Here is a 22624-nt window from a genome sequence, read left to right as displayed (position 1 = left end):
AGCTACAGCTATACTGCCAGATGATAATTTAGAAAGCCGTAACAGGAGTTCTGCAGAGAACCCTGTTTCAGTGAAGAGGCCAGGACCTCCTCTTTACTGAGACAAGTCTAGGCTAATTTACCTAGTTCAGCTCTCTAAGCAATTGGGAGAATAACCTTTACCATTGGAGAAATTCAAGAAATATACAGTATAGATTCAGCTCTCATGCACAGAGATGCACTATTCCTAGTGCATTGTTCTACCTTTATTCTGCGTCATTTGACCAGTATGAACTGGAATGGAGTTGAAGGGTGTGGAAGTGAGGCAGGCAGCAGGAGCAAACTCTCTTGTGCTGTTTGGACTCTGAGCCAGGGTTTTGTTGCAGGGCATGGCCCAGATGGTGCAGTCGCTTGTCAAGGTCTCAGCTGGTTGATTTTCCTCCTAAAGACCACCACAGAACACAGGCAGACTTTTCTCAAAAAGTCTCAGAAAATGCTGCTGCTCAGACTGGCAGTCATTGAAGAGCACCATTATTATCAATGCTAATATGCCTCCAATATAAAAACCATTCACTTACTTCTGATCTGGCAGCATAACCTACCATGGGACGCTCTCCCAAGACTTTGACTGCTGCTGGTTTTGGGTGTGGCTGAGGAACCCTAAAAAAAGAGATTCAGTTCAGAGTAGGTCTCTTCAGACCCAGAGTAGGCCTCTTGGGGGGAGGAGGTCTGGTCTAGAGGGTAGAGCCTCCCTCTGCCTGAAGATAACATCCACAAGGTCGCCAGTTTGAGGCCACCGGCACCGTGCGACCTTGAAGCAGCTGACAAGCTGAAGCCGAGCTATTCCATCTGCTCTGAGCGTGGGAGGATGGAGGCCAGAATGTGAAGCCAGATCAGAACGAAACATCTGAATGTTGTGGTTCTTGAAAGATAGAACCTTCTTTCAATTGTAAAAATCCCTATGGGGATTTAAATAAGCCTGCCTATGTAAACCGCCTTGAATAAAGTCTTGAATAAAGACCAAGAAAGGCGATATATAAATACCTGTATTATTATTATTATTATTATTATTCAGATGAGGCAACTTGCAGAGGCCTGTTGGCCCAAGACTGCAATCGTCTTCAGGAAATCTTTCCTGCAAACTACCACAGATACTCACATATAGTACGTCAAATTTTTGCCAAGTAATCAAGCTCCAATTTACTTCGCCTGATCTCCGGGTCAATCAGAGGGCAGAGCCTTTCAATTCTGAACAGTTTCGTTTCTCAAGTAGCAGGTGGGCAGGTGGCAAGTTTCTCAAGCAGCAGGCAGGCAGGGTAGAGATCGTTTCTACCGCAACTGGGAAATTCCAGCCAAAGTTAACCTTTTAATCTCCTTCCTTCTGCTGCAGCCTGGTTCTGCTTGGCAAATGTTTCCAAAGCAGGTCTGTTTTTTGAAACACCAGGATGGGACCCTCCTTCCCAGGCTACAATTCAGTGCAGCATTACCTAAGAATAACACCCATGGAAAGCAGTGGGTCTACTTCTGAGTAAAAAGGGCTGCAAATATATGCAGCTGCATCTCTCTGCTGTGAATTGAATTGCACACTCCCAGTTATGTGTTATGGGTTGTATGTTGTACGTAGAGCTTCTGGCTTAACACACCAGACACCTTAAAGGTGGATTTGATTCTTGGTTCTCCTGCAGTGGTTCCCAACCTTTTTCACTTGCATATCCCTTGGCAGCCCATTTCCATAAATTGTACTCTTCCTATTAGCAAAATGTTTGTAATTAATAATACAAGCCGTCATCTCCCCCATATGAAAACCAAGACTTCATGTATTTATTACAGTGTTTTCTCTTTTCATCTGTTTGAAGAACAGAAGGCTCTGGCTTTGCACTGTTTTGCACAAGAAGTATGCTGAGAAATTCTGGCTGATTGATCACTTTCCATATTATGTTTCAGCTTTTTTACTATTCTGGTTTTCAATCACTGTTTCATACATGAATTGATCACCAAAAACTAGCTATTGGTGGAGCTTTCACAGTCAACTAGCTACTTTCCTTCCTGCCTTGCTGGCCCTGCAAAGCATTCTGGAGCACGACCTGCCTTTATCTGCCATTATTCCATTCTTTTTCAAGTACCCCTACAGGTCCTGTTGAGTGTCCCTGGGAGTACATGAATACCAGGTTGGGAACTACTGTTTTACTGGTATGTTGTTTACAGTGCACTTACTCTGATAGCGCTTACAAAAAGGTGGTGAAGACCAGAATTTAAAAAAGAATAAAAATGTATCTTATGATCTTTTACTATGTTTTTAATAAATTAGAGACTACAGTTCTTAGGTAACAATTAGTGGCAGGTTATTTTTCAGGATCTGGCCTTGGGTAAAACCAGACAAAACGATAGTCAGACACCCCCCTAAGTTTAATCCCCAATTTATCCGAGGGTCACAATTCCATGATTGTTGGCTCAGTCTTCCCTTGACTTATCTGTGGGGTCGACTTATAGGTGAGTGACTGCAGTGTGTGACAGAATTCCAACACCACTGATAACCGAGGAGTGTGCATGTTGGTATATTAATGCTACAATAAACAGTGATACAAGCAAAATTTCAGGGCCCCCCCAGCACTTGTTTACGTGGAATGACATACAGAACTGTTGCTAGCCAGTTTGCCCCCACAACAAAAGGAGGCTCCAATGATACATTTATTGTAGGCATTTATGCTTTGCCTTTCCATTCTTCAGTTGCCCAAAGCTGCTTACTATACTTGCCTATAAGTCAAAAAATTATGTCTAAACTGACCCTGAAAACCTGGGTCAACTTATACACAGTGTTAAAACAGTGAATAAAGCAGAAGCTTCTGGGAAGCTTAGCAGCTGTCTGGTGAAATGCAGGGTAGAACTGGACTGAGAAACAGGACACAGGGATGGAGGAAAAAGGAGAATTTTCACTAGTGATTATGGTATTCAGAGGCAGCCATTTTAGCTTCTTCTCCAAACAGGAAGAAAAATGAAGGCACATGGGAACTGTAGTCTTTATGAGAGTTGCTGCTATGGAAGTGCGGCATTGTACTCCTCACTAAGCCTACAACTTTCATAAGCACCTTCAACTCCTTTCCAGCTTGGAGAAGATAAAATGCCTCTTTTTTCTTTTTGCTGCTGCTTCAGAACATTCCTGGTAAGTCATTTTCAAAGAATTTCACACATCCTTCAGTTTAGGGGTCTGGGTTTTAAAACCCTAGGATGTAATCCTCATTTCCATCTGAAACAAAGTCCCAGGCTACAAATCCATACACCATTACTTAAGAATACCACCCATGGAAAGCAATGGGTCTACTTCTGAGTATAGGGTTGAGTCTGCTTCTTGCAGTAGGGTTGCAACTATGTGAGCTGCACTTGCTCACAGTCATTCTTTGTTGCTTGTCTCACTGCTGTGAATTGAATTGCACTCTCCCAGTAATGTGTTCTGTGTAGAGCCTCGGGTTTAACACATCAGGCATCTTAAAGGATTTGATTAATGGTTCAGACAAAATTATAGTCAGGTACCCCCCCCCCCAAGTTTAACCTCAACTTATCCAAGGGTCATAAAATTCCATGATTTTTGGCTCAAATCCTGCACTTGTGAGAGTGATTTATAGGCAAGTATCTGCTGCATGTGATATAGGCTTTATATCTAGCTACTCTCCATAACTTGTCTGACCTTGCCTCTGTGTTCTCTTTAAAATTCAAAACATCCAAACCTGATTGTGAGGAGGCAACTGAAGACTACTATATGGTGTGCCATGACCCCCTTTCATACAAGTCTTTTACAACTTCAACTTACATTGCGTTCTCATCTTCAAAGATTGTAAAAGCAGGTGGCCCCGCAGGAACAGTAGCCTTGGGGGCAGGAGCCCCATGTGACCCTAAAAAGGACAAGCAGGGGAAACAGATACAGAGCTTTGACTCTTCTCTTACTAGGAAGAGGAGCAACGAGGGCTTAAAACAACTTTCACACAATATCTAAAAGGGCTCAGAGATAATTCTGAACTGGGTAGGAAATTTATTATATTTTTATCCCCATTTTTACTCTGAGGCCCTGGGCACCTTTTAACCCTTCCCCCCCTCCAAACACAACAAGCCTATGAGGTAAATTAGTCTGGGAGGTGGCAACTAGTTCAGTGAGCTTCATGTCTGGGTGGCAACTTGAACCAGGATCTTCTAGCCCAAAACCTTAATCAGTACACTGGCCCTAGTCAGTATATAACAAGTGTCATTTCCCTGGGTCACAATTATGACAAATACTGCATACATTCTGCTTATTATAATGGCATTTTCAGCCAGGATTTTATTCTGAATAAATTGGAATTTAGTCTTCTAATTTTCCTGAATAACCTGGAAATTAGTCTAGTTCCCCGGGGCAATAGTTTTTCACCAGTACAGGGCTGAAAGACACACACAAGTATTTATCAAGCCTAGGAAGAACTTTGAAAATGTAGAAGTAGCACAGTCATTTTGTCCAATGAAGCTGCCACAGTAGGAGTCCATTTAGGAGTAGAACTGAAAGATCAAGGGAAAGTGTGGGTGAACACAAGGTAAGTTGTCAGCAAATAGAATATGCAAGGCTACGGAACACATTCTTTGTTTATGTGGCATCTGTGGCTAGTGATGCCTACCTTGATTTCTACAGTAAGCCTCAAATTCATCCTTCTCTTCTTCTGATAGCATGGTTGTATCTTTGAATGACGATGATGTTTGAAATGCATCCATGATGAAACCTAACAAGACAAAGGTGAGATCTCTTTACAAGAGACAACGGAATTGGTGTCCATATTCATGAAAGGAGTGGCAGAGAACACATTTTGCAGGCAGAAGGCTCCAGGCCCAATGCCTGGTTACAGAAGAATCTCAGGTAGCAAAGGAAAGTTCCATCCATGGCCAGTCAGAGGGGATGGTACCAGGCATGGTGGAGGGACGTAATGTTTGGTATAAAGCAGCTTTGAATGCTTCAAACATGCCAACTAAAAATGCCTGGATTTCCCTTTCCTGTGATGAACAGAAGCCAGTTAAACCATTTTCCCCAAAGAATCAAGATCAGTGAGAATTATTTTATCCTGCCCTTCCTATGTGGAGCACAGACCCACATAGATACAGTCCCCACCACATCCACACAACCATCTGTGAGCTAGGTTAAGCAAGGTTCACTTAACTGATAAACTGTGTGTCTTCTGTCTCCAAGGAAAGGAGGAAGTTGAATGATGGAGAGGGGTGGTAACCCAGGGCCCCTAAAAATGACTATGGTTATGTTGCAGATACCACCTACGCAGTCTACTTTAGAACATACTATGGGTTGAACTAGCACACACAACACAAACTGAAATTGTGAATCTAGGATGCACAATGCAATTACAGTTAGAAAGCTATTTCCAAACCCATTAAGTCATAAGGATGTAAGAGCAGCCCTAATGGATCAGGGCAAAGGTCTACCTAATCCAGTATCCTGCAGTGGCCAAGCAAATGCCCAAGGGCAATCCACAAGCAGGACATGTAGGTACAGTCCCCTCACACAAATGATTATCAGCACCTGCTATTCAGAAGCATATTGCCTCTGAATGTGGAAACAGCATATAGCCATCATGGCGGGTAGACACCAATGGACTCGTCATACATGATTTTATCTCTCTTTTAACGTCATCTAGTTAGTTAATAGCTGCCATCACCACAGTCCTCCTCACCTGCTAACATTAGGTGGGTGGTGATCAGAGAAATGAACTCTTCAGTTGTTATGCCCTACATGGGAAATGCCCTCCTTTACGGAGCTTTGCCTACACCCAATCCTGATACCTTACCAGTGCCAGGCAATGGTGTTAATAACTGTTGTAAGATGCCTTGGGAGTTTTGTGAACAGATGAACAGCTATATTAATGTTTTAAATATAATCCTGCCAGATGTGGTTTTTCTTAGTAGTTTTCTCTGCTCCTTAAATATCAGTATCTAAATGATTGTTCTATTATGTAAATAAGCCACTGTTTAACAGAGTCAAATCTACCACTGCCTTTATTTTATTGGTTTTAGAATCTGGAAGCCAGTATCAGTTAGTAAAACCTATTGCTTCTGACTATGTTCACAGTAAGAGAATAAAACCCTGATTTTGTTTCCTGCCAAGGCCTACCAGAAAAGAGGTAACCACCCTTGTGGATTTTGGAGGGGCGGGGAGAGTTTCAACCCACAGATATAAACCCCAAGTTACTAGCTTTTCTTGCCTAGGTCCCTATGTACAGTATGTCATAAGGGAGCTACTCGCTCAAACAGAACAGACATCCACTTAAAGTCAGCTTAGGTTACAATCTGCAGCATGCTTCAGGTTTTATTAAACAGGAGGAAAGATTTTATGTACACCTCTTTTTTATGGTATCATATACTTACCCAAAGCCTCTTGTGTGTTGACAGTAGGAGATGGCTGCATTTTAGATGGAGTTGCTTGCATAATTCTTGATGTATTTGGGGTAGCCTGATGATGTTCAAAGATAACAGAAGTACTTCCACTACCTGAAGCTAAAACTATACAAAAAAGCATCATAAGAAGCAGTCAATAAAATGCATGTTTTGAATTATGAAATTTGATAATGGCTTTGTGAACCACTTTTGGTTGAAACTTGGAATATAAACATCCTTAATAATAATGCATTACATCTGCATGCTCTTTTTTCTACTGAAATTAATCATAACACTGAAACAAAGGGCAACAAGATCATATTTTAGATGTGCATCTGTTGACACTCCTAATAATAACCTTAAATATTTAAATTGTATTTTTCAGTGTCCAATGTTACTTCAGAACAGACTATAAATCCTACTAAAAAAACCCAGACCACTGTCTTGCTATGAAGGAACTCAGCAATGAAGGGACTAACAGATGATGATTTATTATCACCCCAGCAGTTATAGTGGCTGTTATAGTGGCTGTCTGCTGGTGTTCTTTTGCATCTTTTTAGATTGTGAGCCCTTTTGGGACAGGGAGCCATTTAGTTATTTGATTTTTCTCTGTAAACTGCTTTGTGAACTTTTAGTTGAAAAGCGGTATATAAATACTTTTAATAAGAAGAAGAAGAAGAAGAAGAAGAAGAAGAAGAAGAAGAAACCTATAAAACTGCATATTTCTATTATTAAAAGTATTTTGGGTTTCTAGAATAATGAAGTTAAATTACTGAAAATACTTTGCAAAAAGCATCAATGAAGTTAGTAAAGTCTTCTGGACATCAATGCTTCCCCCTGAAAGGTCAGACCCACCTAGAGATGTTCACAAGTTTTGAGGCATGAGATGGACAAATACAAAAAAAAACAGAAGCTCGTAGTCTAACACCTGAATGTCCAACCTCTTGGACAGAAGGACCCTCCCCCAGCAACAGCAACTAACAGATCATATTGGTTTCATAATTCAGTCACTTGATTCAGGTAGATCCAGTTAGGATGTTAAAGAAAACAAATGATACCATCTCCATTATGTTATGACTGTGGAATCTTACTGAAAGTTTCCACCTGGTAGAGGCCTCACTCCAGCTACCGCTAACAGTCTGGAGAACAGAGCAGTCCCACTACAGAAGTTGAACATCCTGATTTACATCAATAGCTTGCCATGTTACATGGTCCACTGAGTATTATGAAGATAATTACCATCTCTCAGTTCTGTGGAGTGCTGCGATTTGTGACTGGAAATTTCCAAGTTCCTGCACAGAAAAGCCAACACGTGAGTTCTCCAACATCAGTTCCAATTGACGACAAGCTAATTCTTACAAGGATAAAGAGGATACAGAAAACTGACCAACATTATAACATTCAATGCATTAAAAAAACCAAAGTATAGATATTAAAATAGGAGAAGAGTGTTACAAATACCATTTTAACATTTAAGTGGTACTGACAAATTTCAGACTGTTTACAAGAGACTAGTTCTGTCTATTCAAGCAAGCTTCCAGCACATACTGCTTATGTGCAATGGAGGAATGGAATTATATCCTTCCACCAGGGACAGTGGATTCCTTAAAATTGCACAGTGAATTAGGAGTGGCTTGGATAACACTTTAAATGTCCAGCTGGTTCCACACTGGAAAGGATATGCTTGCTCATGAAGTATGCACATTCTGGCCTCTTCCCTTGCATCCGCGCAAACATCACAGTGCATAGAGGGGCAGATCGGATAAACCACCCAATTGGGACAAGAAGATGTCCCAAATTTCCCCAGATGTGAGAGGAGGGGCCAGCACCTGCATATCTTTCATCCCATAGGACTGGTAGACAGTGAGTGTATTATACAAACCAATGCCACACACTGATCTCTACATGTGCAGTATTGCACCTTATGTACCCTGGGATTGGGGTGGACGTGATCTTATTACCACTTACAGACACTTCATACCCGAGAGGCTTCTGTGAGCAAGACTTGAGCAAAAAGGCATCAGGAATATAGTTACTCGGTCAAGCTACAAAAAATCAGGAGGAGGAGTTGAGAAGCCTAGTTCTTACTTACTGTTCGCCATGGTGGTAACTCTGGGAAATGGTAGCACGTTTCTGAGGAGGCTGGACAGGGTCTTTGCTACAGACTTGAAGTCTTTCCAGACTATCCTTGCATTCTTCAAGATCAACTTTAGCTTTAAATGTGTCTTTATTTCCCTTTGTAGCTGACAGAGAAAGTGATGTTGATTGATACCAGAGATTTTCAACAGGCTGGGAAGCAGAAGCACCTTCTGCTAAGCTCTGATGCAGTGTTCTCAAGTTCACAGAATCCTGTAGGTGCCCAGCTGGGGAAGGCAATGTCCATTCTGGCTGGGACGCAGCTGCACGGAATTGCAAGCACGAGCGATCCTTTGAGTGTAGAGGATAGAACATTTAGACAAATAAAACTTTGCATTATATATTACAGTGCTACCTTGGAATAGCCACATAGGCCATTACATGTTTTGGAGAATGCTGATATACATGATTTCTTGTATCTCACATATATTTTGGTTTAAAGCAGGAGTGCCCAAACCCCAGCCCAAGGGCCATTTGTGGCCCTTGGGAACTCCCAATCTGGCCCGCGGAGAGCCCCCAGTGTCCAATGTGCCTCTGGCCCTCCAGAGACTTGCTGGATCCTGCACTGGCCCAAAGCAACTGCTCTCGGTGTGAGGGTGACTATTTGATCTGTCATGTGAGCTGCGGGCCAAGGGCTCCCTCTACTGCTTGCTGTTTCAAGTCTGCGATGCAGCAGTGGCAGGGAAAAGAAAGGCCTTGAGCTATTTTATAGGCCTTGAGCTATTGCAAGATCTTCATTCACTCATATAACTTCCATCGCTAATATATTATTTATGTAAATTTATTCAAATTTGACATGTAAATTAATGTGTTTCCCCAGCCCCGCCACAGTGTCTGAGATGATGTGGCCCTCTTGCCAAAAAGTTTGGACACCCCTGGTTTAAAGTAAAAGAAATAATCCCACTACATGCATAAAATCCCTTGTGCATACTTTTAGAAGTTTAGCAGAGTGTGCTTAAAGCCTTAAGGCAGGGTTTCTCAAACTGTGGGTTGTGATCTGATTGCTGGTGGGTCACGAAGCTTTAACTGATAAACTGATAGCTGAGAAGGCAAATGCCTGGAGCCCTGTGGAAAGTGAATCTGAGCCATATCATGTGTTTACTTGTAAGTAGGCAACTGTGCCTTGTCCACTGGAAAGGGCAGGATGAGAGGAATCCAATGACACCAGAATGGTCCTGATCCAATGAACGCAGTACCCCAAAATACCCAAGAAGGAAGTCCCTCCCACCAAGCTGACAAATTTATTGAGCCCTATGGAAAGCAAACCTAAGCTACACAGTTGTGTTTACCCACCAGTAAGCAAATGTGCCTTGGTTTGTGGTCAGATAAAGAATGCAAGGCCACCAGAATGACCCTGATCTGATGCAAGTAGAGCTCAACGAATGCTTCAGAAGGCAGCCCCTTTCCCCCATAAAAAGAATAAAACAAAGGCTTGACCTGGTAAGGTGTACAATTTTAGACTTGTAAAGCTAGGTGGGTCCTGATCTTGATAAGGTTGAAATATAACAACTTAAATTGAATGGGCACTGGGTAGGGCTGAAAACCTTACTGATTTTTTTGTAGGGGGTGTTACTGCAGTGAGGCTACAAAGAGAATTCACTTGGTGGAGCAGGGCTGGCTTCCCCTTATTTAGTTATTTGTTTTAATTTGCTTGACATCACTTCTGGCTATAAGAACATAAGAACAGCCCCACTGGATCAGGCCATAGGCCCATCTAGTCCAGCTTCCTGTATCTCACAGCGGCCCACCAAATGCCCCAGGAAGCACACCAGATAACAAGAGACCTCATCCTGGTGCCCTCCCTTGCATCTGGCATTCTGACATAACCCATTTCTAAAATCAGGAGGTTGCGCATACACATCATGGCTTGCACCCCGTAATGGATTTTTCCTCCAGAAACTTGTCCAATCCCCTTTTAAAGGCATCTAGGCTAGACGCCAGCACCACATCCTGTGGCAAGGAGTTCCACAGACCAAACACACGCTGAGTAAAGAAATATTTTCTTTTGTCTGTCCTAACCCGCCCAACACTCAATTTTAGTGGATGTCCCCTGGTTCTGGTATTATGTGAGAGTGTAAAGAGCATCTCCCTATCCACTCTGTCCATCCCCTGCATAATTTTGTATGTCTCAATCATGTCCCCCCTCAGGCGTCTCTTTTCTAGGCTGAAGAGGCCCAAACGCCGTAGCCTTTCCTCATAAGGAAGGTGCCCCAGCCCCGTAATCATCTTAGTCGCTCTCTTTTGCACCTTTTCCATTTCCACTATGTCTTTTTTGAGATGCGGCGACCAGAACTGGACACAATACTCCAGGTGTGGCCTTACCATTGATTTGTACAACGGCATTATAATACTAGCCGTTTTGTTCTCAATACCCTTCCTAATGATCCCAAGCATAGAATTGGCCTTCTTCACTGCCACCGCACATTGGGTCGACACTTTCATCGACCTGTCCACCACCACCCCAAGATCTCTCTCCTGATCTGTCACAGACAGCTCAGAACCCATCAGCCTATATCTAAAGTTTTGATTTTTTGCCCCAATGTGCATGACTTTACACTTACTGACATTGAAGCGCATCTGCCATTTTGCTGCCCATTCTGCCAGTCTGGAGAGAACCTTCTGGAGTTCCTCACAATCATTTCTGGTCTTTACCACTCGGAAAAGTTTGGTGTCATCTGCAAACTTAGCCACCTCACTGCTCAACCCTGTCTCCAGGTCATTTATGAAGAGGTTGAAAAGCACCGGTCCCAGGACAGATCCTTGGGGCACACTGCTTTTCACCTCTCTCCATTGTGAAAATTGCCCATTGACACCCACTCTCTGCTTCCTGGCCTCCAACCAGTTCTCAATCCATGAGAGGACCTGTCCTCTAATTCCTATGTCATCACTTCTGCTATATCATCACTTCTGCTGAGTCCTGGACAGATTGTCATTCTAAAAAGTGGGTCCCGGTGCTAAAAGTATGAGAACTGCTGCATTAAGGAAATGTTTGCTTGAACTTAGCTCCTGACCTATTCTAAAGGCTACAGTGCATTTGAAATCATTTTTAAAAAGCATTTTTACCCTGCTCTTCAGCCAAGAGGGCTTACCAATTCAATTCAAAGACCTGTACTGGCATTAAGCAGTCAGCTCCAATAAATAAACCACCCCCTCTAGTTCACAGGACACTTGATGTTTCTAGTGGGGCAGAAGGCACAGTCCCAGCTAGAGAAACAGCATCAGGTGGAGGTGATAACACTACTCTTTTTTTGTTGTTTTTTTTAAAAAGAGTACTCTCTACAGATTTAAACATATGCACAGGGTTCACTGGTAGGGCACAACATATTACATGCAGGAGGTCCTGGATTTCATTGAGGTCCTGAACCAGTGCCTGGCTTAAGCAATGGACTGGGAGTGAACAAGCTTAAAATTAAATCCAGAAAAGACAGAGTTCGTGAGGAGACTAATGACCTGGCATACAAATTCTCATCTCATTCTTGATGGAAAAGCACTTTCCTTGAAGGAGTAAGTCTGCAATTTGGGGGTGCTCCTGGATCTGACCTTGATTCTGGATTGTCAGATGTTGGTCATGACTAGGAACACTTTTCAACAGCTTTATCTGGTTTGAGGACTGTGCCCATTCCAGGACTGGATGGATCTGATTAAAGTTACCCATCTAGATTAGACTACAGTAATGCACTCTGCTTTACTATCTTTGTACGGGCTACCATTGAAGACTACTCAGAAACTTCAACTAGCACAGAATGCAGCTGCCAGGCTCCTTATGGTAGTAATCAGGAGACAGGACACCTGGTCTGCAGAAATTTCTAAACAAATTCTCTCCCCCATAACTTTGGACCACCCTCTCCAGAGTCTCCAAACACTTTTTAAATAGTCCTTATTGGCTTGTTTTATAGCCCTTTTAGTTTTGATTCTAGTATTTGTTTTATTGTATTATCTGTTAATATGAGCTGGAAGAACTTAAGTTTTTTTCAAACAAACCACATGCATACCATTGTGGTGCTGAGCAGTGATTGGTGAGATGTTTCTACTGGAGTTTCCCTGAATGACGAAGATGTTTGGGAGAGCTGATCCAGTTTCTGCTGCAATTTCTGTAGCTCAAGGAGTTCTTTTTCTTTCTTCTTAATAAATTCTCTGTCTTCTTCCTCTGAATGTGTCAAAAATCATTTTGCAAGAAGCAAAGGGTCTATATAAATATTTTTGGGAAGTCTCTACCTCCCCCTCCCCCTGAAGTTATCATCAAAACTTGTAAAAAGGATATCCAACACCACAATTAAATGTGGTGTTAATTAAATTAATTAAATAATTTAAACAATTGTTTAAACAATTAATTGACACTTAAACTTAATTAAATTAAATTAATTAAATTAATTAACCAACTTAATTAACAGTTAATTAATTAAATTAATTAACACTTAATTTAATTAAATTAGATGACACCAAGGTTTGTACCAACCATAGTCAAGAACCTACACCATGGTTTGAGGTTCCAGATGCATGGCAAGTACACCATTCTTGATTGCTTTTGTTTGCTCAAGACGCAGCTCCCATCTCCATGGTACAACCATGGAGATGGAATTGAGTAATGGGCATAGCTATGGATGCATATTTTATCTAACAATTTTTATTCCACCTTACCTTCATTTGGCTCTAAGGCAACTTACAAAAATCTTTTTAGTCTCAGAAGAGGCAAGGTTCCATATGTAGATCTTCAACTCTATAGCAAACTGACAGATGCCCACCTGTCACTTGATGTCTATTACACCCTGGCCCAGTCCCTCCTTAAATCATACTAGCCACAAGAGGACAGTTCATTCAAATCACTCCATGTCTTTTACAGCATAGGACTGAGTGGTGATAAAGAGTATCATCCAAACCAATCCAGTGCCCTTTGATACCCTGATCTGGACGCTTCTAATAAACCATGGTTTGTAAGCTGGCACAGGTTCAGGTGAAAAGCCACGGCCGGGCTTTATACTTGATGCCAAGTCTGAATGCAGCCGTTGAACTATGCATCTGACAGAGAGCCTCTCACCCTGATTAAGCTGAGCTTAAGTGAGAACACAGAACATCTCACCTACTCAGGGGACAAAGCTGTAAGCAACAAAAGGCTCACAGTCCAATATCAGCATTTGCAGTGTGGCCAGCTGGAAGTCCAAATAATAATTACCCCATTCCTTATGCCTTTTCAGACGTTCAGCCTTCTTCAAATATATTTTGGCCCTTACTTCTTCGAAGCACAGTTCAGAGCCATCACAATAAAGAAGGTTCTTGTAAAACATGGGCTTCTGCTCAAGGACAGGCCTATCCGAAGGTTTTGGCAAGACTTCCGATTTGGAAATGGTGGTGACATATCGAGGCTGATTCCTGTGAAAGAAAATGTGGCAATCTAGGGCCCAATTTTGCTGCATCCTCTGCCCAGGTCATCCAAAGCAACACTCAAACTAAAACAGCGTCTTCAATCACACAGCCAATGGATATCAATACCAACAACCAGTCAGTTAATAAAATAGCAGTGTAGCTAGTCTCCTCACCCAGCAACCCCCACTCAAGTTGCTGGAAGAATCTTTTAAAAATGGAAATATTTTCTCTTGCCAAGAAAGAAATGTGGTATTAGTGGCTAGAGTGCTGGGTTTCAGCCTGGTCTACAGCAAAATTAGATGGGATGGGATGGGAAGAACAACTGTGCTACTTCAGACTACCAGGTGAGGGATGGGATGCCATTTTGATTGCTCCCCCATGGACATCTATATCTCTACTACTAATTTTAAAAGCCCTGCAACTAGAAAATTAGCACATCAGGCAGCAAGATTCTAGCCCATCACATTACTAGCATCACTATAAGATAGCATTCAACAATAGCATCCCCCATCTGCAGTCTGAAGTGGTATAGTCCACTCAACCACCATATTCTGCTATAAATGTATAACTGACCCTAGGTTCCAATCTTTTAGCCACAAGGGTTACTCGGCTATCTTGGCCCACTTCTCCTTTCTCAGGTTAACCTACTATACAGGGTTGTTGTAATGATAAAGGGACATGGACACACATACAACATATGCTGCTATCTGGAAAATGGGAAAGAAAAATAGAAGGAACTAGAAGAGTGGCAGGTCAATCTCTTTTGCAACTGGGTTCTATGAAAAGGGTGCCAACAGAGAAAGCGCTGCTAAAAACAGTGAAGGTGCTCCCTCGGGTGTGCAAGGAAGGCAGGCACAACTAAGTTAGCCCTGAAACACCAAATGTAAATAAGCAATGTTTCTTTGAAACTGCTACTTACATTTTTTGCAGTCCCTGAAAAGTAGTAGACTGTGGTTCACAATTTGCTGCACCCTAGAAAGGAAAATGAGTTCAGAATGAGGATTCTTCTAGCACAGGGCACAGCAATCTGTGCAACTGGTGGGAGAGAAGAAGAATTCATAAACTCTCCTCAAATCTCAAAGTGAGATGGGACACTGCAGGAAGCTAGACCTGTTTTCGTGGCACTCTGTAGAGCAGAGATTGGCAACCTTTTAGGGAAAAGGGGCTGGACATTCAGTGATGATATAACCACATTATTGACAAACTTCCAGGTTGCCTAGCCCCTGAAAGCAGCTGAATGGAGCTCAGCTTAGGAGTTGAAGCCTCCTGCCCAATTTTGGCAGGCAGCTCTGCCATTCTCTCCTTGGCATATGGCAAACTGAGAGGAGGCTACCCCAGCTGAGCTCCAGGAAGGCCAAATTCAATCCACAGGCTGCCAGCCCCTGCTGCAGAGCCACACCACCAAGAAAGGGCCTCAGAAATGGGGGAAGGAATTTGAACAAGGAAAATGCTACAGCTCAAGAGAACAGTTCAAGCTGGGTTGTGTAACTTGTTGCCCCAAAATTGGCTCTAGCAGGGATGCTCAAGAGAAGCTTTATCAGGGAAGGTACTGAGGGCTGCAGAGGGTGGCATATAATTTGGCCCTCAATGGAGGCAGCTGTTCACACCTTGGGTATTCAGCCAGACTCAAAAGAAAAGAACAAGTATGTGACCAGGCCTAGAAGAGATGACAAAGTCATGATAGTAATAACATTGCAGTCTTTCCCTCCGCCAGGATATGCAGTAGTTAGCTGTGATATGTGTGTTCAATGTTAAGAAGCTACTGGTAGAAGGATGCAATATGTGTATTGCTATTTCAAAAAACATTATTTCTACTGGAATTTATGTTTTAAAAATATGGGGTGCAATTACCCCAATAGCTTCAGTGCTTCAGTGTTCAGCTACCCCAAAGACTACAGCTTTGAAATGTGAATCCAGCAACATCTATTTTTTAATTTTAATCTGGAGGCAGTCTCATCTCTACCAGTGAAAGGAGTCTACTGGACCCCCACAGCCTATCAATATTGTAAAAATAAGTGATGGATGAGGGTTCAATTAGAATTTTCCCTGTTTGAAAATATTAACCCAAGAATATCTAGATTCACTTGGAATTTCAGAATGCTATGGAACTAAGCTTAGCTCACAGGTGGAGCATCTGCTTTGCAAGTTTCCATTTTCAGTTTCCATTCCTGGCATCTTCAAGTGGGACTGGGAAAGTAAGGGGAAGGAATTTGAACAAAGAAAATGTTCTTTCCATTTGGGTCCTTGAACAAGGAAAATGTCCCATCTGAATCTCAGAAGAATCACTGCTAACACTGAGTTAGATGAACCAAGGGTCTGTTTAGTAGGTGGCAGCTTCCTATGTTCCTATAGAAAAATCCCTAAAGCTGAAAAACGTACAACACATAATATTTTTATCCTTCTACTCAGATTACATTTGGTGACGGCAAACTGGATTGCAACAGATGTTTATGGGCGTACACGCTAGCCTTATACAGCATGCAGTAGTATTGAAATACTAAGCACCGATGCCATAAACAGAAAAAATATGAAGTAAAAGAGTTCCCATTAGTTATCCCAATAGATAACCTACCTCTGTACACATTTATATCTGAGCTTTCAAATGAAGAATGGAAAACAAAATTGGACTCAACATCATACCACATTCTTAACACTTTCTACTATTTTGCAGATACCTGATTTTTGTACACACAGGTTGGATCATCTCTTGAAGGCATTTGGTTGGACAACTGGGAATTAAGTGGCTGAATGACTCCAGCTGTGCAAAGAAAAACAGTTAGATCAGTGTTTCTCAAACTGTGGGTCGGGACCCATTATGTGCGTTGTGAGCCAATTTCAGGTGTGTTCTTGTTCATTTCAATGTGTATTTTATTTTTAGTATTTTAGACTTCATCTTAGCAAGATATATAACTGCATTTGGGAAAATGTTACAGATCTGTACTTCTACTGTACTTTTAACAATGATAGTCAATGGGCTTACTCCTGGATAAGTGTGGGTAGGATTGCAGCTTTTTTTTAATGTTTGGGGAAATTTTTTTAAAACAGATCAGCAACTGCTTGGGACAGTTTGGAGGGTTCTAGATTTGATTGTGTTGTATGGGGGTGCTAAAACTTTTCCTGCTTGATGATGTCGCTTCCAGCCATGACATCACTTCCAGTGGGTCCCAACACATTAGGATTCTTAAAAGTGGGTCCTGTTGCAAAAAAGGTTTGAGAACCACTGAGTTAGATAATTTAAAATGAGTTCCAAATGTTATAGGATGGAGCTGCAATTGGTTCTACAACAAGAGTATGGGAGGATGGGAAGGGCCTGCTTTTTAACACTCAGGCCAGGTTATTTTATGTTCAGATTTTCAGTGCAGAATGAGCAAAACCATTTCAAAACAAATTTTAGTTTCTTATCCCTTACAGTTACTAGTTACTGGAAAGAAAAAAATGTATAAGATACAAAGTTGTCGGTCTAGAAACTAATGGCCATCTACAGGAGAAACATAGTGCTTTTTCAAAAAGCCCTGATCCACAGTTTACATCTTCTCAGCCCCACACTCCAATTTCCTGGAAGATATTCACTTAAATGAAGTATAAAGAAATAACACACATTCACTTGTTTAATATTTAGATTTTAGATTTTTTTTGTTACACGACATTAGCAAAAACAAAGTTAGACTGACCTTGATTTGCAATTTGATTCTGGGGAAAAGAACTTTGTAGCAATCTAGGTTGAAGAGAGGATGCTGTTACTGATATTGAATATTAAAAGCAAGGAGGTCAGAGAATAATAAATAAGACATGATATACATTTCTTTCCTACTCATTTCTTATTTTCTAACTCCTTATGTTAAAAGAAAGCTTACAAGCATATCACACCTGTAAAGAAACCAACAGTAGACACTTTGGGATGCAGGGAGGATTGTCAAGAAAACAATACGTTAAAAAGGAGGACCCCAAGTTTATTTACTTTATTACATTTATATACCACTCTTCTAAAACCCAAAATGGTATACAACAGACAAAACACTTAATAAAACATTGAAATCAAATGTTAAAATAAAACCATTAAAACAATTTAAAGGTTGCTATCCCACACTGAGTTTAAGCTCAATCAATTGGCTTAAGAGTGTGTTAGAGTCTGACCCACAGCCCTGCATGCCAGCTTACCATCAGCGCGCATTGTTGCAAAAGTGCCAAAAGACACATCTACAACCATTACTACAGGCCCAGCACCGGAGCTAGCCCAGTGGACAGCTCCAGCCCTGGTCCCGCGTTCTGCCACCCGGCAGTTTGCCTGAACTTCTGGGCAGCGAAAAGTGAGTAAGAATGTGGGGAAAGGCAGGGAGAGGTATTCTGGGATAGGGGTGGACAGGTGGAGGGTAGGGAGAAGGCGGGGTGGGGGAGGGAGCAGGGGGGACCAACAGAGCTCAGCTCTACCAGTTCCTGAGCCCCGTGTTAGGACTGATATGGGACTCCTTGAATCTGCGGCAGCTCATACCCTGCGGCAGCTCATATAATACCCTTTTCCTTTACTGAAGTATTCTACAAAAATAAGAACATGAATGCAAGAAGTAAATACTGTAAGATCAGAACTACCATAATTTGGTAAGCATCATAATGGAGCATTGCCCCCCCCCAATATTGCTTCACTGGGCCACCTATATTTTGTATGCAATTTCAAGAACTAAAACCCACCACCAACAGCTCACTGGGAATTGCATAGTTTATTTTTTCACACTGGAAAATATATTTTTGACCAACTTCTGTATGTAACACAACATACTGATATACCTGCTTAGAAATTAGCCATCAAAGGTCATACATACTAATGTACACATACCTGAGCTGCTGATGCAGTTTTTCAACAGGTTGTGCTCCAATGTGAATACCCTTCTGAATAACAGCACTGGCATGAGGAACATTTCCTTGCAAGCTAAGTTGCTGAGCCCAAGCAACAAACAGAATGGATGACTTGGTACCAACTCCTTGGCTATACATATAGTCAAAAAATTTACTTGGATTGTCAGTGAAGTGTGCCTAGAGAAAATATGGACACACACATTACCTGAAGGAGACAGCAACATCAGGACAAACTACCAGTCGGCTCCTCCCTTTCAGTGACTTCTACTGGGTCATAACTTCATAGGACCTGTTCATAGATTATCTTACATGCAATGGCCTGTCACATGAGTATCCCTGCACACCATCCCCATTTCTACATGATCACTTAGGCTGGAACATTTGAGTCAAATGGTGTGAAAACTCAATTGTGACTAAGGCTGCAATCCTAACCACACTTTCCTGAGAGTAAGCCCAATTGAACAAAATAGGACTTACTTACTAGTAGACCTGGTTAGGATTGTGCCCTTAAATACTAAATAGGAGTATTTAAATAGAGAAATTTTCTACTCACAGCTGATACATTCAAACCTCACATGATCACAGAGGTGGGGCAGGGCAAGAAGAGCCGCACACTCACTTCTCATGCAATGGGCTGCTGCTCAGAAGAACTAGACCATTACCCAACAGTATGAGACCTGGTACCTAAATATACTGATCTCCCTCCTTTGTTGCATGCCATGCCTCAGAATGGGAGCCATTACATTAAACTGTATTGAGAGCTTTGGCAGAAAGGTAATATATATAACATAATACATTTTTTAAAATGCTCGAATAGCAAGAGGGAGATATCAACTCAACAGTGATTACATCTTTTGTATGCAAGAGAAGAAAGCAACAGACAATACTACTTGACACTAAAATGTCAGGAAAAATCTTTCAGGCCAGGATTATATTTCTGATCAGCAACTAATTTTTAACCAGAATCAAATTCTGAATTGATCATGGGCTGAATTGGCGGCAGCAAAATTGGCTCTGCTTGCCAATTCATCTTCACATGAGCTGAGAGGCAAGCAAAACACTCTTTAATATCCTTCTTGCTGGGCACAGCAGAAAATTCTCTCCTTATGCACATCAGGTGCTAATATTTCTTGGAAGCCAAGAAACAAGCAAATAGGACTAAGCAGCCAAGGCATGGTAGGGAAGAACTCTGAGCCCAGACTTGGTTGTCTGCGAAGTGCAAAGGATACACATTAAGTACAGATATAAAGTATAATGTGTGGTAGAGTGATCTGTATGGACTTCAGAGTTTTTGTTGCAGTTGACACTGGGGTGGAGGTGTAACAGAAACAGACAACTACATTGGGATGCTGGATGGAAAGAACATGAGATCAGATAAGTATCATGGGTAACATACGCCTTCTCTGCCGCATAACATTCTATTTGCAATCAGTTTAAATTCAGATCAGTCTAATTCTATCACTAAGCATGAACCTTGTCAGTTCATATGGTCCTTAATTCATACAAACCTGTTTTTCTGAGTCAATGGACCTGTGCTCCATCGAGCTCAGTCTATGCTGTGGGTCTCTGAAGATTTGATCAGCAGTCTTTGCCAATCCTACCTGGAGATGCCAAGAATTGAATCTAGACCCTTCTGTATGCAAGGCAAGAGCTCCTTTACTAAGCTACAGACCCTCCCTCAAATATTACATGATCAAGGAAAGCTATACAAGTTATCTACTACATATGCTAGCAGTCTGTAAATTTGTATTTCAACCAAGTGTACGTACAAATTTGACGCAGCAGTTGATGAATCTTGCATCATGCTGGTACCTCTCATCATTTAAGAATGTTTTCACAAGGCGCTCTAGCAAATGTGATACATAATATTGTTTTCCTTCAGCTTCTGAAGTCCCTTCTAACCACTGAAAGTACCTAAGAACAAGATGAATTCATCAGTTCCATGTCCATAGTAAATTCAGGAAGGGGACTGCAGAATATGGTTAAAAGACAAACCTGTCCCAAGGATCAAGTGGATCATCTCCACTGTAGTTCTGGATATGAGCTTCAAATATGCTATGATGTAAAGCAGATAAGGTTATGTCAATATTTGCACCAGCCACAACAGAGTATGAAAGTATATCATAGTCATGCATATGATATAATTGGCTGCCTGAAGACTATATAGCTGACATAGAACACAAATCAACAGTGTGTATTTTTAAAATGTCTACTCCCTCCATTCTCTTACCAAGGAAAATGCCCAAGGTGTTATATGTGATGAATCCCCCTCCCATTTTTGACCTTTTTCGGACACTTTGACTTCCTAGAACACCCTATGAAGTTCAGTAGCTAAAAGTTGCTGTGGCATGTCACAGGGTTGGGCAAGTGGCTTTTTTCTTTAAGAGAGATTTTAAGCTGGTTGCCAAGTAGAAGACATGAGGCTATTCAGATGTGGCTAATTGGTAATTTGGAGTATAAAACCTGGGTGTGGGTTCATGGGGGGGGGGGAACAGCAGAGGAAGGAAGCTTAGGTTAGCAGTCCCTATGCTAGAGTATGTTAGAAGGAGTATTATGCAGCTGACTGTCCTGTAATGTTGGTTACTCTTAATATCCTAAGAGTCAGCTAGCTGAACTTTCTTATTTTGTATGCTACTGAAAATGCATGATACTAATGTTTATGGAGCAACTAGAACTCCCTTAAGAACTAACCTTTTCTTAGAGTTCTTCTATTTTGAAGATTAAGTGCAGCTCAGATTATTGGCCAAGGGAATGTATTTCAAAAGAACCTGGGTGCTTCTGGTGTTATAAGCAGACCACATTATCCTCAAAGGTTAGATGGATTAGGCTGGTGAAAGAGGGTGTTCTGCCAGGGTTTGGGAATTTCCCAATTTCTCCCTGACTCCTTGGGTGATAATCATGATAGCATACACTGCAGGTAGCTTTTGTTTGAAGAACACCTATCCAGGACAGTCATGTATTGGACGTAGATTCAGAGTCCATCTTTCTGTTTGGGGCAGCTATGTTGCTGAGTGACTGAGCTACCTTGTCCACTGGGTAGCAAGCCTGTCTGTTAAGGTCCAAGGGTTGGGATGAAGTGGGTGCTTGGATTCCTCCCACAGTGGCAGTAATTCTCAAAGGACTCGAAGGGGGAGGCACTGCCTCACCTGCCTCCACACATGGGTGGTGGGTGCCTGGGCACCTCACATGGCAGCAGTGCTTTTTGAAGGACTCCGGTGGGGAGGCACTGCCTCACCTGCCTCCCCACCCACCACACATCCCTGGTACTACCTTCTACTGGTATGTTGAGTGGATACAAGAGCACACCAGAGCATGGGCAGACAGTCAGCCCCCCACCTCACCACTATAGCCCCCGAGCATGTGCAAAGATCCTCCCCTCCCCCTGTGCACTGGCTAGTCTTAAGGCACCCTGATCTCCTGGTGGTGCTTCCCGTCCAGGACCCCGCCAGCCACCTGCCTCTCTGGTTCTGGGGGGCAGAGGGCGACCCCAGGCTCGCTACAGCTCCCCCCTTGAGGGCGAGGACGCCCTCGCTCCCGGCTGACACTCACTGCAGGCGCGAGGAGAAGTCCCGGACGGCGAGCTCGGCAGCATCAGCCATAACGGCCCAAGCAGATTCAAACCTCCCTGAGCAGCCGCGCAGCCATCCTAGCCTTTTTGCGATTGGCCAGTCCGCGGACCAATCGGAACGGAGCAGAGGTGGGCGGAGCCAATCAGGATAGCGAAGAACTTGGCTCTTGCCTGGGACCAGGGAGACGAGCGCTTTGTACACAGTCGTCGCTTCCGGGTTCCATTCGAACTCCACCCACGTGCGGGGCACAGGCAGCAAAATTGGCCAGAGACAATGTGAAAGTTAGAGAGGGGAAAAAAACCTTCCATAAACACTACAACGGTAGTCATGCAT

The 22624-nt window shown here is 42.4% G+C and overlaps 1 protein-coding gene across 1 annotated transcript in view; it reads right to left on the bottom strand.

Annotated features, from left to right (window-relative positions):
* BUB1 (BUB1 mitotic checkpoint serine/threonine kinase) overlaps positions 1-22321 on the bottom strand; it is a 32532-nt gene extending 10211 nt beyond the window's left edge. The window contains exons 1-16 of the mRNA XM_066623613.1: positions 22272-22321; positions 20718-20777; positions 20492-20636; positions 18703-18899; positions 17543-17586; positions 16547-16629; positions 14791-14843; positions 13681-13877; positions 12503-12657; positions 8467-8801; positions 7614-7666; positions 6366-6500; positions 4616-4717; positions 3784-3865; positions 557-638; positions 243-420 (exon numbers count right to left, since the gene is read on the bottom strand). Of these exons, the coding sequence (XP_066479710.1) occupies positions 243-420; positions 557-638; positions 3784-3865; positions 4616-4717; positions 6366-6500; positions 7614-7666; positions 8467-8801; positions 12503-12657; positions 13681-13877; positions 14791-14843; positions 16547-16629; positions 17543-17586; positions 18703-18899; positions 20492-20636; positions 20718-20777; positions 22272-22321 (1951 nt within the window). The remainder of the gene's footprint in view (positions 1-242; positions 421-556; positions 639-3783; positions 3866-4615; positions 4718-6365; positions 6501-7613; positions 7667-8466; positions 8802-12502; positions 12658-13680; positions 13878-14790; positions 14844-16546; positions 16630-17542; positions 17587-18702; positions 18900-20491; positions 20637-20717; positions 20778-22271) is intronic.
* Between the last annotated feature and the right edge of the window lie 303 nt (positions 22322-22624).

Source organism: Tiliqua scincoides, chromosome 1 (assembly GCF_035046505.1).
Source record: "Tiliqua scincoides isolate rTilSci1 chromosome 1, rTilSci1.hap2, whole genome shotgun sequence".
Lineage (NCBI taxonomy): Eukaryota > Metazoa > Chordata > Lepidosauria > Squamata > Scincidae > Tiliqua > Tiliqua scincoides.
This window is presented reverse-complemented; position numbering and strand designations above follow the sequence as displayed.